The sequence below is a fragment of the Mobula hypostoma genome, chromosome X1 (genome assembly GCF_963921235.1).
Source record: "Mobula hypostoma chromosome X1, sMobHyp1.1, whole genome shotgun sequence".
In the NCBI taxonomy this organism is placed as follows: Eukaryota; Metazoa; Chordata; class Chondrichthyes; order Myliobatiformes; family Myliobatidae; genus Mobula; species Mobula hypostoma.
The window spans coordinates 11409954-11426594 of record NC_086128.1 but is presented as its reverse complement, the minus strand read 5'-3'; the positions used below and the strand labels follow the sequence as shown (position 1 = coordinate 11426594).

The following is a 16641-nucleotide window of genomic DNA, read 5'->3' as shown; positions in this document are numbered from 1 at the left end:
ATAAAAGGGGTGGTCAGCACTGGGGCCTGAGGAGTTGATCACAATGGATGGGCCAGTCAGGCTACAGGGGGCTGCTGCTATTGAAAATATCAAGGAAGGGTGCTGAGGTCAGGAGTCATCACAGGAGGCATTGCCTTCAATGCTGAGAAGGGGATGTCACTGGTATGATTCTCAGTCCCGAGGGCAGCGGGCGATTTCAAAAATGAAATGGGTCTGAGACCAGAAGTGAATTCAGGGTCTTGAGGTGAAGTGCGACCGGCGGGAATCCAGTCTGTGCAGTGGTGTCCCGACAACGAATGGCCGCCCTGCCCGGAGCGCAGCAATCCAGTAAACACTTCCAGCCCAACCCCTGGTCTGTTTCCAAACCTTCCTCGCGTGGACGTTGGGAATCACATGAGCAGCGCTGAAGGCGGGCCGGGAGGAGGGCGAAGGGGTGAAGGAGGAGGGCTGGGGAGGGGGTTAGGTGTGGAAGTAGACGAGGTTCGGGTTGCGGCCGGGACGGGACACGGGCTCCCTGCCCCGACACCACAATGGGCACCAGATCCAGACGCTCGGAACCCCGACAGCTGGAGCAGGACCGCAAGAAGCTCGCCCTGAACACCTTCAGTAGAGTGGGTAAGGGGGAAGGTTCAGAGAAAAAGGGGTGGAGGAGAGAGGTGGGAAACGGGGGCTGCGGAGTACCCGCCGCTCTCATACCGCGCTCCAACTCTGACTAAATAAGGAGTGGCGACTGAGTGCGGGGGCTTCATTGGTGCACCGGCCCCGAGTGGGAATCACCCAGTCACCTTCTCACCGTCTGTCAGGGTTCTGGCCTGCTGTCTCCCCGTTGCCTGTCTGGGATCTACCCCGTTGTCTGTCCGAGATCTGTCAATCGGGAACCTCAGATTGAGTCTCTGATGCGTCCTTTGGGTTGGTTGGTCTCGGGAGCTATTGCTCCTCGTCCCGTCTCCGGAGGAGGGTGTTGGAGGCAAGGGTGAGGGGCTGGGACTTGGGAGGCCGGGGGAGTTAGATTTCCAGGTGTCGATCAGTGGTGAGGGGGCAGGGAAACAGCCGGCTGTATCTGGTGGGGTGAAGTCCCTGTGGGGATCAGCGGATCCCGTTCCGGGACGGTGTATGTTTGACCGTCCCGATCTCCGGTTCCGGCCTCACCAACAGGGTGACCACAACGGGCTGCCAGCAGCAGGTCAGTGCGGCTCCCCCGTCCTGAACCTCGGGTCTTGTGTCTACGTTACAAAACCTGCACCGCGAAAGTGTAAGGTTTAACCGGACACAGACTTCATCTTCCCAACGTCTGGGGTGATGAGGGAGAGTTCACAGATGCTTAATGTGACAGGCTTTATGGCGATGGTGGCTTTTCCAGCAGGCTAGGTGTGTGAATCGTTGATATGGTTTGAATAGGACAGGTCAGTGGTTGTCGATGTGGGTCAGACGCAGTGAGCTGAGAAAGGAATTTAAGGCAAGCACATTGTGACCGGGCTGAATGGCCATTTTCTTTGCTTCACATTTTATACTGTACTTTCATTCTGCTCCTTCTTGGGGTCTCAGTGAGAATCAGGGCACTTCCTAAAGGGTTAAGTGATTCAGAACTCCCGTTGTCATCTTGTAACCTCCGCTTTCCGTGCCCAGGATGGGGTAGATCGGCTGTCTGTGCAATCACTGGCAAGTTCAAAGTAAATTTATTATCGAAGTATGTATATGAGATTCATTTTCTTGCAGGCATTTACAGAAAGAAAAAACAGAGAAATACAATAACATTTATGACGAACTGTACACAAAGAAAGACTGCAACAAAGGTGCAAAAGAAGACAAATTGTGTAAATTAAAAAAAATAACATGAATTGTAGAATCCTTGAAAATGAGAGATGACAGCTGTCACCAAGCAGTCAGCTGCCATCACCCATCTTTCAAGCCCCATTATAGGGGAGAACTGAGCATTCCCTTTTATCTCTTTCTTGTTATCCTGTTGCTTCCTAATAACGGAGAGCAGAAATGTTTTTTACAAGAAACTTGTAAAAAAAGATGTTTCCAGGGTCTCAAAATAACTTACAGCCAATGAAACACTTTAAGGGGAGTCATTGCTGTAAAGTGGGACCAGTGGCAGCTGAACTGGGGATTTTTGGCTCAGACCTCTTGCCCTTGGAAATAATGCCACGGAACTTGAGGAAGCAGGTGTGTGGGTGGACGGGAGGGTGCTGTGAAAAAGTTCAATAATTCAGATTGTAGGAGTCAAGAACTGGAGTGCGACAACAATGGAGTTTTGATGGTTATAAGTTCATTAAGTCATGTGTTTGGATTGGAACTTCCAGCCAGCTGAGTTCATTGGTCAGTCTGGTGCCTTGTTTAGAGGGGTGGCAAATGACCCAACAGGGACATAAGGATCATGCATATGATTTAAAACTGGACATTCAAACTGAACTGAATTCTTTCAAGTCTGTTAGGTCTTGCCAACTGTTTCGGGTTAGTTTTAGTAGAAATGCCGTAGAAATCACTCTGGAGTTTGGGTAGAAGTTGGTTCCTAAAATTAATAAGAATATGAAAGTTAACTGAATAAAGGATAATTTTGAAATAATTATGTTTAGGAAATAGGGATTATCTACTCACAGCTCACAGCATCTCAAGTTTATAAAACAGCAAACAAGAGCATTGAGATTTTACATGTGTGTGTGGTACGGTTCTGTACAGTCGGGGTGAATGGTTTTGGAATCTGGCCAAAGTTTCAGTGTCTGAGGAGAGGAAGGGAGGTGAGCAGGGAGTCGGGGAAACCTGTATGGGGCTCTCCCTCTAAAACCATCTCTCTGTTGGGGTAAGTGTAGTTCTGGGTCATCTAGCAAGAGGCAAGATCACAGCCCCAGGACTGGCTCAGCTGTGCAGGGGGAGGGGCAAGTGTCCAAGGGTTACGATGGTGGGGCCTTGGCAGTGAGGGTCGAGGCAGGCACCCCTGCACCCATAGGCATTGTCTCCCTGGTACCACAGTCAACAATGTCAGCAGATGGGTGCAGAATGTTGTGAAGAGTAGGTGGCATGAGTGTTATTGGGTGATGCAGGCTCGTTGGCAGGACCTCTGAATCAAATAAAATAAAAAGTAAATGTGTGAATAAAGACATGGTGGGGTGGTGTAAGGTTTTAGATTTCTGGATCACTGGGTCCTTTTTGGGGAAGGCAGGACCTGTACAACCTAAATGGTTTGCACCTGAAGCACAACAGGTCCAATATCCTTGCAGGGTGGCTTGTTTGCTCTGTTGGGGAGGGTTGAAACTAATTTGGCAGGGAACAGGCTAGATGTACAATTGTGGGGAGGTGCAGTCTAATATAAAAGGGAAGCCACGTCAGTCCGGTAGGCAGAGCAGACATGGCACGAAAAGGCACATGAGAGGAATACGACTTGAAATGCATCTATTTTAATCCAAGTTTCTGGAGAGGCCAAGGAGCTAACAGTGTTGATCAGCATATGGGAATATGATACCGGTGCAATCACAGACGTGAAAAAAGGAAGGACGTGTAACCTTCAGGGATCTCAGGGGAAGTAAGAGGAGAGGGAAATGTGGTAATGAAGGATGGTATCAGATAAAAGAGGCAATATGAGAAATGCTTAGGAGTAAAAAGGAGGTGGGAAAAGTACTACAGGCCCCCTTACATTCAGCAGCAGAAAGAGGAATAATATACAGACAGACAGAGTAAGGGTAACACACAAAATGCTGGTGGAACTCAACAGGTCAGGCAGCGTCCATGGAGGGGAATAAAGAGTCGACATTTTGGGCTGAGACCCTTCATTGGGACTCAGGAGGGTATAAGTAACAGGGTTATAGTAGTGTGGAATTTTCTCAGTGTTACTGGGATAGCTGAGTGTGAATTGTGTTGGGGGGGGGGGGTTGATTTTTCAAATGCATCCAGGAGACCTTTAGAGCTGATAAATAGATGGTCCTAGATCTGAGCTTAGGGAATGTAGCCGGGCAAGCCTTTGGTGAGTTGGTGGAAGAGCATTTTGAACCCATCGCGTATCTTCTTTTTGCCCTCCTGATTTCCCTTGAATATTACTCCTACATTCTGCTGCTTCTTGATTAAAGGGAACCCCCAAAGCTAAAATTATGAGAATAACCTGGGAGGGAGTGGGACCAATCACAGATAAAGGAGAGAATTTGTGCATCGAGTCAGTGGATTTAGGCAAAATGAGTACTAAATGTGTACTTTGCATCAGTATTCACCAAGGAAAAGGACCTGGCAGATAGTAAGCTTTGTTTTGGGCATGCTCGTGTGCGAGGGCATTTTGAGATCACGAATGAGGTCCTGCTGGGTCTTTTCAAGTAGGATAATCCCCCAGGGCATGATGGGATTTATCCCAGACAATTGAGAGAAGGGGTAGGAAGCTATTGGAGAAGATTCTTAGGCATTTGGTCAAAAAAAATGGCCTGATTAAAGACAGTAATTATGGCATTGCACTGGACAGGTCACGTCTTATAAACTTGTTTGAGTTTTTTCATGAGGTGATGAAAGTGACTGATGAGAGTTGTCTACACAGGCAGGCGTTAGACAAAGTCCCTCATGGGAGACTCATCTGGAAGACTGAGATACATGAGATCCATGGTGAATTGGTCATTTGGATTCAGAATGGGCTTGTCCACAGAAGAGAGAGGGTAGTGGTCAATGGGCCTTATTCTAGCTGGAGGTTCATGACCTTTGCTTTTCCACAGGGATCCATTCTGGGACCTCTGCTGTTTGTGATGTGTACAAATGACCTGGATGAAGATGTTAATGGATAGGTTCGTAAGATTGCTGATGATAGAAAGATTTGTGGTGTTGTGGATAGTGTAGAAGGCTGACAAAGGATACAGTGGGATATAGATCAGTTGCAGACATGGGCAGAGAAATGGCAGATGGCTTTTAACCCAGCCGAAGGTGAAGTGTTGCACCTTGGTAAGTCAAACGTAAGGAGACAGTGCACTGTAATTGTAGGACCTTATCGATGTTGATAAACTGAGAGATTTTGGGGTCCAGGTTCATAGCTCTCTGAAAGTGGCAATGTAGGTTGATAGGGTGGTGATGAAGGCATATGGCATGCATGCCTTTATTAGTTAAGGAACTGAGCTAAGAGCTGCAGCTTTCTGAAAGGCTGATTCGGCTCCATCTGGAGTACAGCAAGTCTGCTCTGGTTGCCCACTGTAGGAAGGATGTGGAGGCTTTGGAGAGGGTGCAGAACAGGTTTACCAGCATGCTACCTGGATTAGATGGCATGTACTCTCAGGAGAGGGTGGATAAATTTGCTTTTTTCTCTGCAGTGGAAGAAACTGAGGGGAGATTTGATAGAGGTTTGTAAGATGATGGAAGGCATAGATAGAGTAGATGGGTTGAATGTCTAATACCAGAGGGGATTCATTTAAGGTGAGAAGGGGTAAGTTCAAAGGAGATGTGTAGGTGTATGTGGAGGCAAATACAATAGGGGCATTCAAAAGGCACATGAATATCAAAGTCAAAATCAAAGAAGAATTTCTTATCAAAGTGTGTATATTCCACTATGTACTACCTTGAGATTCATTTACAGAAAAATAAAGAAATACAAAAGACTTTTTGAAAAGCTATACATGAACAAAGGTGGACAAATAACCAATGTGCAAAAGAAGACGAGTTGGGAGGCATGGTAGCATCGTGGTTAGTGTAACACTATTACAGTGCTAGCTGTAAGATCAGGGTTCAACTTCCACGGCTGTTGTACGTTCTCCCCGTGTCTGTGTGGGTTTCCTCCAGGTGCTCCAGTTTCCTCCCACAGTCCAAAGACATACAATTAGGGTCGGTGAGTCGTGGGCAGGCGATGTTGGCGCTGGAAGTGTGACGACACTTGCGGGCTGCCCAGCACAACCCTCGCTGATTTGATTTGATACGAATGATGCAGTTCACCGTATGTTTTGATGTACATGTGATAAATAAAGCTAATTTTTATCATTAAAAATTGTTTCAAAAAATACTGAGAACATGAGTTGTAAAGTGTTCTTGAAAGTGAGTGGGTAGGTTGTAGAATCAGTTCAGAGTTTTGGTGAGTGAATCATCAATGCTGTTTCAGAAAACTGATGTTGGTTGTGTAATAACTTCCTGAATCTGGAGACGTGAGACCTTAGGCTCCTGTACCTCCTCTCCGATGGTAATAGTAGGAAGAGAGCCATGGGCTGGATGTTGTGGGTCCTTCATGAGTGGTTTCCTGTGGCAGCGCTCCATGTAAATAATGGAGAGGGCTTTTCCTGTGATCGACTGGGTTGTATCCACCACTTTTGATTGATTTTTCTGTTCCTGGACATTCTAGATCAGGATGCAACCAGTTAAGATATTCTCCACTGTTCGTTAAAAATGGAGGAAACGGAAGGATATAGACACTGTGTAATACAGTAGTTTAGCTGACCATTTGATTACTAATTAGTTCAGTATAACATTGTGAGCTGAAGGCCTGTTCCTGTGCTGTTTGATGTAATTTCTTTCCCCAGTATAGAAATGGCAAGTAGTAGGGGGCATGCGTTCAAGGTGAGAGGGGGAAAGTTTAAAGGAGATTCATAGGACAAGTTTTTTTTTATCGCAAGTGCCCGGAACACACTGCCAGGAGAGGTGGTAGAAGCAGATAGGATAGTGGCATTACAGGCATGTGAACAGGCAGGCATAAGTTTAAATTGGCATCATGTTTGGCACAGATATCGTGGGCTGAAGGCCTGTTCCTGTGCTGTACTCTCCTATGTTCCAAGTTTTTATTGACCATTCCGGATTTGTGGACATCTAATTCAAGGTCCCGCTGTTCCTCTAATCTCCACTGTACATTCCCTGACCCTGGTGAACTCCCTGCTCCCATGTCTCTGGATTGCATTTCACTTCCAAATGTTCTGCCCAACTGACCTGACCACCAGAGTCATTGAGTCCGACCGCACAAGAACATGTGCTTTTGGCCCACAAGTCTGCACTGACCAAACATCCATCGACACTGGTCCTAATTTCAATCCACCATGTCCCCCCCACATTTACATTCACCCCCCTCAAACCCAACCCTTCACCACACATGGGGCAATTTACGGTGACCAATTAGATTAGGTTAGATTATGAGGACACACAGTCTCTTTTATTGTCATTTAGTGATGCATGCATTAAGAAATAATACAATATTCCTCTGGTGTGATATCACAGAAACGCAAGACAGACCAAGACTGGAAAACTGACAAAAACCACATAATTATAACATATAGTTATAACAGTGCAAAGCAATACCGTAATTTGATAAAGAACAGACCATGGGCATGGTAAAAAAAGTTCAAAGTCTCTCGAAAGTCCCACCATCTCACGCAGATGGTAGAAGGGAGAAACTCTCCCTGCCGTGAGCTTCCAGCACCGCAAACTTGCTGATGCAGCACCCTGGAAGCACCCGACCACAGTCCGACTCTGAGTCGTCCAAAAACTTCGAGCCTCCGACACCGAGCACCATCTTTGCCGAGCGCTTCAACCCCAGCCCCGGCTGCCAGCAACAGGCAAAGCTGAGGATTTGGGGCCTTCCCTCCGGAGATTCTTGATCGCACAGTAGCAGTGGCAGCGAACCGGGCATTTCAGAAGTTTCTCCAGATGTTCCTCCATGCTTCTCACATCCATCTCCATCAAATCAGGATTGTGCACAGGATTGTGTATTTAACAAATACGATATCATTTCACCGGAGGCGCCACGGGCGCTGTGTCGCGCTGCCATCTTTTCCTCCCGCACCTAACCTAACAATCCCCACACCTTTGTATTGGGGGACGAAACAAAAACATCCAGAAGACACTGGAAGAACGTGCAAACTCTTCACAAACAGTATCTGAGGTCATTTTTGAACCAGGGTACTGCAGCGGTGAGAAAGACTGGTAAGGAAGGATCCTGGGGCTGTGACAGGCCCTCCTGTGCTTTCTTCAGATCAGCCAATGAATGTAACCATGACAACATTCTTCCAGTTCTGCTCCACCATTGGCACCCGCTACTGATGTCCTAAATTCAGTAATCCTCTCCCCAGTGCATCCATCTTTCTGCACAGTCAAAATTTCCCTCTTGACCACTTTTCCTCTTCCACATTCTCTCTATTTGGAAGCAGATCAATAGAGATGCTTAAGAGACACGTGACTACGCAGGGAGCAGAGGGATATGGATTACGTGCAGGCTAGAGGAATTTGGCATTGTGTTCGGGGCAGACACTGTGGGCCAAAGGACCTGTCTCTGAGCCTTGCTCTTCTATATTTATTCATTCACAGATTGAGGACTACTATACATTGGAAGTGTACTCTTTAGGACAGAGGAGGCTGAGTATAGGTTCAGAATCAAGTTTATTATCACTGATATACATTGTGAAATTTGTTTTTTGTGGCAGAGTTGAACTGAGGTGTAATATTATGAGGATCGAGGTGAGGCAGAGTTGAGGCGACAGGGCCCAGGTCCAGGCTTAAAAGCGAGGAAAAACCCAAGGTTTGAGCAATTTAAGCACTGGGCTGAATTGGAAAGGTCGGGTACAGGTTGAATCGAGGCAGTGGGGCCTGGGCCCGAGAGTGTATTGAAGTGCCAGGGCCTGGGGCTGAGACTAAGGAACGACCTGAGGTTTGATCGTTTTAAGTGTCAGGCCAGATTAGAAAGGTCAGGGTGTTGGAGCCGGACAGATCGATTCAGCTCACTGCTCAACAAGGTTTACTCGTTTCCGCACTGAAATGAGGCTGTGGCCTGCAACTAACAGGCTCCCAAACTGGCTGCAGTGATGACTGGCTTCGTGGCTGTGGACTCATTTTCGTGAACTTCAGTTCAGAATGTTATTTGCTTATTTTTATTGTTTGCACAATTTCTTTTTCTGCACATTGGGTGTTTGATGGTCATTTTTTAAAAAGTAGGTTCTATTGGGTTTCTTTGTTTTGTGGCTGCCTGTAAGGAGACAGATCTCAAGGTTGTATAACGTATGCATACTTTGATAATAAATGAACTTTGAACTTTGAGGAGCCCAGACAGAATAAATAAGGAGGCTGGATTTCCTTTAACAAAGGGACTGAAATAATTGGGAGATGGATTAGCAGGATAAGGGGTAAAAAGAATCACTTAGGAGGCATTGACAGGAGGGATTTCTGAGAGGTGGAGGCAGAAGCTCTTGATACATTGATCCTGTTACAGGCCCAGTGGTGGGAGTGGGATGACTTCTTCATCCAACATGGTTAAGCTGGACAGAATGGCCTAAGCTGTCAACCTGCTATGATTCTATGACACGTCCTGGTGCATGATGGGGAGAGCCTTTGGACATTTGAGACAGATTCGGACTCATACTCCTCACCTGATGAAAGTACAGGAGGCAGGGCCATGGGATGTCACAGAACTACAGTGAGTGCCCCCAGACCAGTACCTGTGGAGCTGAAGTGCATGTTCCTTTCCTCCCATCCTATCCCCTTTAATGTTAGCATTCCACCCCCTGCGGTAATTTTAAATTGTGATGACCCCTCTTTCCATTTCGTGTGACAGCAGGAGAAGTGATCAGCATCCCTTTGCCAACTAAGTTGCTCAACTTGAGAAGCTTTGAGAATTTAGCCAGTTGCCGGAGTACATTCCTGACTCTGCATAAACAATAATCTCACATTACTCACAGAGCCATTTCTGTATCAGTGACGTGAATATAAAACAGAGAGTAAGTTACTCAGGCCCTTGAGCTTGTTCCAGAGGGTTATTAGATTCCAAGAATAAATGGCAGCCAGCATGGATTTGGTAAAGGAGAACAGTGTATGAAGAAATCAGTCTAGTTCTTTTTAAAGTAATCAAGCTGGCTGATGAAAGTGGGTGGTTAACATGATTATACACAGTATATAAAGCTTTCAGACTGTCCCCAACCCATTCTTAGTGCCATTTGTCAGCTCACTTGAAGCCAGTAAGGTTAAAAGGCCTGCGTCTGTGATGGCGTAAAATCGGTTAAAGGAAAGAAGGCAGAAAATAACAATGAACACTTGTATTTCATGCTGAGTGGACATTTGACAGGATCACTCATTCCTGTTAAGATTTTAATAATTTTGCTTCAAGTTCCTGGGTGTCAGCATCTCTGAAGATCTATCCTGGGCCCAACATATTGATGGTGCAGTTACAATGAAGTCTCAATAGTGGCTATATTAAAAATTTGAGGAGAGTATGTCACCAAAGACTTTAGCAAATTTCTACAGATAGTGGAGAGCATTCTAACTGGTTGCATCACCATCTGGCATGGAGGGGCCATTGCACAGGATCAGAAAAAACTGCCAAAAGTTGTGAACTCAGCCAGCTCCATCATGGGCACTAGCCTCCCCAGCATTGAGAACATCTTCAAAAGTCAATGCCTCAAAAAGGCAGCATCCATCATTTAGGACCCCCGTCACCCAGGGCATGCCTTCTTCTCATTGTTACCATCAAGGAGGAGGTACAGGAGCTTGAAGACACACACTCAACGTTTTAGGAACAGCTCCTTCCCCTCTACTAATTGATTTCTGAATGGTTCATGAACCTATGAACACCACCTCCTAATTTTGCTCTCTTTTTCACTAGTATTTTTTATATATTATTGTAATTTATAACTTCCACAGGCAGGGATCGCTCCCTCTGTGATTCCCTTGTCCATTCATCCCTCCCCACTAATTTCCCTGCCGGTACTTATCCCACCAAGCAGCCAAAGTGCAACACCTGCCCATTGACCTCCTCCCTCACCTCCATTCAGGGCCCCAAACAGTCCTTCCAGGTGAGGCAACACTTCACCTGCAAATCTGCTGGGGTCATCTGTTGTGTCTGGTGTTCACAAAGCAGCCTTCTCTACAGACCCGTCATAAACTGGGGACCACTTTGTCTAGCACCTCTGCTCCATCTGCCAAAAGCGAAACTTCATAATCAGGATCAGGTTTAATATCACTGGCATATGTCATGAAACTTCTTAACTTTGTGGCAGCAGTACAAAGCAATACACAATAATAGTGAGAAAAAACCATGAATTACAGTATGTGGTGGCGTCTGTTAGTCTCGTGAGACCATGGATCTGCGCCTGGATTCTCCAGGGTGCAGGCCTGGGCAAGGTTGTATGGAAGACTGGCAGTTGCCCATCCAGCAAGTCTCCCCTCTCCACGACACCGATGTTGTCCAAGGGAAGGGCAAGGGCTGATACAATTTGGCACCTGTGTTGTCGCAGGAGTTGCCAGAACGAGGTTGAAGGCAATGTCGGACTGCCTTAGGGACTGCAGCTCCGGATTTGTCCTCAGCGTTTACTCCCAAAGCCATTCCCATGAGTGGGTATGGCCGCAAGGCAGTGGAGGTTTGAAATCAGAGTTTTCCCTCTCTTAGATGGACTGCCTTCCCAGGCTAACGAGCTCCATCTACCCGAAGCACTGGTTTTAAGGCACCAGGAGCCGCCTTTGCCCCTTCTTCTGTCAGTAGAAACAGTTCCGCCGGGCTTAGAGGCTAAGCCACACGAGAAGGCCAGGAGTTGGACTTGGTTGTCAGAGGCTATTTGAGGCGCAGGTTGTAAGGAGCACTTTTAGGTAGTGGGAGCTTGTCCCCACTACCATTTCTCGGCTTGACAACCTTGGAACCTTTACAGTATATAAGATAGTTAAGTTAAATAAGTATTACAAAACATAAATAACAAAAAGTGAGGTAGTGTTCTTGGGTTCAACGTCTCTTGGATGGCGGAGGGGAAGAAGCTGTTCCTGAATCACTGAGTGTGTGCCTCCTACCTGATGGTAACAGTGAGAAAAGGGCAGGCCCTGGGTGCTGGGGGTCCTTAACAATGGACTCTGCCTTTCTGAGGCACCGCTCCTTGAAGGTGTCTTGGATACTACTGAGTCTAGTACCTATGATGGAGCTGACTGAGTTTACTACTCTCTGCAGTTTACTTTGATCCTGTGCAGTACCCCCCCCCCCGACGGAACACCTGTAGAAATTTGCGAGTATCTTTGGTGACGTACTAAATCTCCTGAAACTCCTAATGAAATATAGACGGTGGAATGCCTTCTTTATAGCTGCATCGATATGTTAGGACCTGGTGGCCAAAATGTTGGTCTATCTCCTCCTCTTGTTCCACAGTGAAGCCACCCTCAGAGTGGAGGAGTTATACTTTATATTCCATCTGGGTAGCCTCCAATCTGATGGCATGGATATCGATTTCTCCTTCTGGTAAAAAAAAATTCCAGGGAGTATTGGGAAGGAGAGAGACCTCGATGTACAAATCCAAAGATCTCTGAAAGTGACAGCAGAGGCAGACAGGGGCAGGCATGGCACAGAGTATAAGAGCTGGGTGGTTTTGGTCCAACTTCATAAAACTTTGTTCAGCCCAGAGCTGGAATATTGTGTGCAGTGCTAGTTGCCCATGGTCCCATGCTATCATTAGGATGTGAGTACATTGGAGAGAGTGCAGAAGAGATTCACCTGGACGAACATTTCAATTATGAGGAACTGGATGTGGTGAGATTGTTTTACTTGGAGTGGTGGAAGCTGAGGACAGAGATAACAGAGGTACTCAAGATTAAAAGAGGCATTAACAGGGTAGGTTGTAAGAAAGCTTTCTCCGTGGAGGAGGTACATAGGTTCACAAAGAGGACTAAGAGGTTTCAGGGGATCTGAGGAAGAATTTCTTCACCCAGAGGGTGGCTGCTATCTGGAACATGATGTGTTGTGGTGGAGGCAGAGACTTTTATCTGGATGACCACTTGAATCTCCAGGTGCTGAGAAGGCTATGGTCTGATGTTGGGACGAGGACAAAGCCTGTTTTGAATGTTTAGTCAAGACCATGCCTCAGTTATAAGACATGGGAGCACAATTAGGCCATTCGGCCTATTGGGGCTGCTCTGTCATTTCATATTTTCCCTCTCAACCTCATTCTCCTGCCTTCTCCTTGTCACCCTTACTAATCAAGAACTTATCAACCTCTGCTTTAAATATACCCAATAACTTGGCCTCTGTCTGTGGCAATGACTTCCACAGATTCACCACCCTCTGGCAAGAGGAATTCCTCCTCATCTCTGTTCTAAAGGGGTGTCATATTCTGAGGCCGTTCCCTCTGGTTATAGACTCCCCCACTATAGGAAACATTCTCTCCTCATCCACTCTCCCTTGGCCTTTCAATATTCTATAGGTTTTAATGAGATCCTCCCTCAATTCTTCTAAACTCCAGCGAGTACAGGCCAAGAGCTATGTTAACCCTTTCATTCCTGGGATCATTCTGGTGAACCTCCTTTGGATACTCTCCAATGCCAGCACATCCTTTCTTAGATAAGCGCCCCAAACCCTGCATGCCATATTCCAAGTGCATTCTGACCAGTGCCTTATAAAGTTTCAGCATTACATCCTTGCTTTTATATTCTAGTCCTCTCGAAATGAATCCTAACATTGCATTTGCCTTCCTCAACATTGACTCAAATTGCAAATTAACCTTTAGGGAACCCTGCACAGGGACTCCCAAGTCTCTTTGCACCTCTGATTTCTGAATTAGCTCCCAGTTTAGAATAAAGCCTATGTCTTTATTCCTTCTACCGAAGTGTATGACCATACACTTCTGTACCGTATATTCCATCTGCCACTGGTTTACACAGTCTCCTAATCCAAGTCCTTCTGCGGACTCCCTGTTTCCTCAACACTACCTGCTCCTCCACCCATCTTCGTATCGTCCGCAAACTTGGCCACAAAGCTATCAATTCCATCATCCAAATCATTGACACGTGATGTGAAAAGTGGACTCAGCGTCGATCCGTGAAGAACACCACTAGCCGCGGGCAGCCAGACTTCTCCCACCTCCTATCTGTGCTGCAGGCCTGCACTGTTTCCTGGGAGCAATCAGCAACCTTCTGGAGGAACTTGGTGGGTCGAGCTGCATCTGTGGGAGGAAAAGGAAACGTGGAACTTATTCAAAGTGGTGGAAGGCAGTAGTTAGAAACTCAAGCCAGCAGTACCCCCTGCAGCAAGCTGGTCACTCCTGAGAATTTACACTGCGGACCAGTTCATCAACCTTTGGCCAAGTTGAATTGGTGCCCTCCGGAATCCAGCTACACCGTATCCATTCATTGGTCCCCATTGCTCCCATCTGCTCACTTACCCCGGCTCCCAACCAATTAACACTTTGATCTTAAAATCCTGCTTTGGACTTGCCGCATCCTTTCTGAAAGCAAGCAAATGTCCCATGTTCACCGAGCCTGCTCTAGCTTCAGTTTTGCCCTTCAGCTGCCAAGCACCGAAGCTTCAGAATTTCTTCCTAATGGCTGGAAAACCAGGCCACCCTTATACGTTTTTGTCTATGATAATAAAAAATATATTCAGTACTCAGGTAGAATCCATGAAAAACCAAATATAGTGAACAATGATCTTTCATCTAAAGTGGGAGGTTAAAAATTAAACATCTTTTAAACTTAAGAGAAGGGAGAGAGGCGGAAAGAACAGGGAGGTTGTCAGCAGTGGGCTGGACGCCAGGAAAGAGTGAATGACCAGAAATGGTGGTGTTGCCAGCTGTAAGAAGTGGTGTTAATCTCTGATATAAGCAGATGAATGAGGTGTAAACAATGCTGGAACTGGTAGATAGAAAACCCTGCAAGCTGGAATAAGTGACAATGCTGGAAGCGGTCAATAGACCAGTCAAAGAGAAACGAGAGTTACTATTTCAGCTCTTCAATCACTGTAAACTGTACAGTATTAGGCTTTGGATACTGGCGTACGTTCAAATTCTCTGCCAATCAGAGTCTGCTGTGTGGATTATCTATTTATAAGCATCTGAAATACTGGATGCAAATAAAAAGTCATCGAGGCTGTGTTTAGACTTCCAATGCAGTCATCAGCTTTCAACGTTTTGAAATTGCAACCTCCTGGTGACCAGACATCTTAATTCCCATTCCCATTCCTGTTCCGACGTGTTGTTACATGGCCTCCTCTCGTGCCATGATGAGTCCACCCTCAAGGTGAAGGAGCAACACCTTATATTCTGTCTGGGTAGCCTCCAACCTGTCGGCATGAACATTGATTTCTCTTTCTGGTAAAAAAAAATTCCCTCCCCCTCCTCTCTTCCTCTATTCTACACTCTGGCCTTTCACCTCTTCTCACCTGCCCTATCATCTCCCCCAAGGTGCTCCTCCTTCTTCCCTTTCTCCCATGGTCCACTCTCCTGTCCAGATTCCTTCCTCTTCAGCCTTTAACTTTCCCAGCCACTTGGTTTCACCTCTCACCTTTCAGTTAGCCTCCTTCCCCTCTCCCCACCTTTTTATTCTGGTGTCTGCCCCCTTCCTTTCCAGTCCTGATGAAGGGTCTCGGCCCAAATGTCGACTGTTTATTCATTTCCATAGTTGGTGCCTGATCTGCTGAGTTCCTCCAGCATTTTGTGTGTGTTGCTCTGGAAATGGCGTCATGTTTGAAAAGCCACACACTCCACCTAATGTAACGAGGCAGCACACCACCACCCAACATCAATGGATTGCTGCTTTTGATTCAGCATCGCATGTGGGTGAGCTGCTTCTCCTAAAGGGGTCAATCTAACATAGACACGCTATGTATGCTCGACCATGCAGAGAGAGCAGTAAGATGTCCCTGGGGTTCTCAGGGAGAAGTCTATCATCTCCAGAATGATGTAGATCAGTAGATCAGGGGGGAAAGAGATGTCTCATGCCGAGCACTGTACATCAGTGAGAGTAAATGACCAAGTATTCAGAAAGTACATCAAACCTCTGCGCACGTATAGCAGTAGCAGACATCCCGCCTCTCCTGGAAGTTCCAGGAGTCTCCCACATATTGCTAGTGGCTCCCTGATGCCCGCAAATTATATACAATATCACGGAAATCAATTTTTTTGAGAGCAAGAGAAAGCAAGAGAGAGCACACGCGAGAAAAAGCGAGAGCAAGCAAACGAGAGCGTGAGAGAGCACGCAAGCGAGAGAGAGAGAGTGCGAGCGAGAGAGAGAGTGAGAGCACGCCATGGCAGAGTGTTCCAAAAAAAGAAAATATAAAACATACGCCACCCCAGACCACACTAAAGTGTACCCCTGCCTAATAGGGGTCAAAATAATGACAGTGTTGCTCGCTGCACTGTTTGCAACAGTGACTTTTCTATTGCCCATGGTGGGTTAAGACTATAGAAGACATGTTGAGGTGAGTTTAACAGGTGTCATTCGTTCATTAGCATAGCTAACGTTATTTAAACTAGCTGGCTAGCTGCTAAGGAGCTACTCTACTGCAGACATCCCACCTCTCCCGGAATCTCCTGCAAATTGATGGTGCTACCTCCCTGAAATGAGTTTTTGCAGGGTGGGGTGTCTGCAGTAGTGTTGCATAGCATACGAACGCTGATGAATTAACACCAATCTTTGCACACATCCTTTCTGACATACTTACAAAATCACAGCTGCCTAAGCAATGAAGCTCGGGTGGTTATAGAGTTATAGCGTAATGCAGCCTATAAACAAGCTTTCGACTAACCTATCTATACTGACTAAGGTGCCCACTAAGCTAGTCCCACTCATCTGTGTTTGGACCATATCCTCCTAATCCTCTCCTCTCCCCTCCTACTCTTGCATTTAATGCACCAGTTAATGAAAGCCAGTGCCCCATATGCCTTTTTAACCCGTACAGCCTTCAGTAATCCCTGGAATTGAACAAACAGATAAAATGGTTTCAGTTTGATTAGGATTATAGAGAGATGGTTTTGT

At 46.4% G+C, this 16641-nt stretch overlaps 1 protein-coding gene across 2 annotated transcripts in view; it reads left to right on the top strand.

Annotated features, from left to right (window-relative positions):
* Positions 1-447: 447 nt before the first annotated feature.
* Positions 448-16641, top strand: part of LOC134340261 (1-phosphatidylinositol 4,5-bisphosphate phosphodiesterase delta-3-like) — a 110684-nt gene continuing 94490 nt past the window's right edge. Inside the window, exon 1 of one of the 2 annotated variants that reach the window (XM_063037282.1) lies at positions 448-615. In XM_063037282.1, coding sequence (XP_062893352.1) covers positions 531-615 — 85 coding nt within the window. In that variant the 5' untranslated portion in view covers positions 448-530. The remainder of the gene's footprint in view (positions 616-16641) is intronic. The other variant, XM_063037283.1, reaches the window with a different exon arrangement.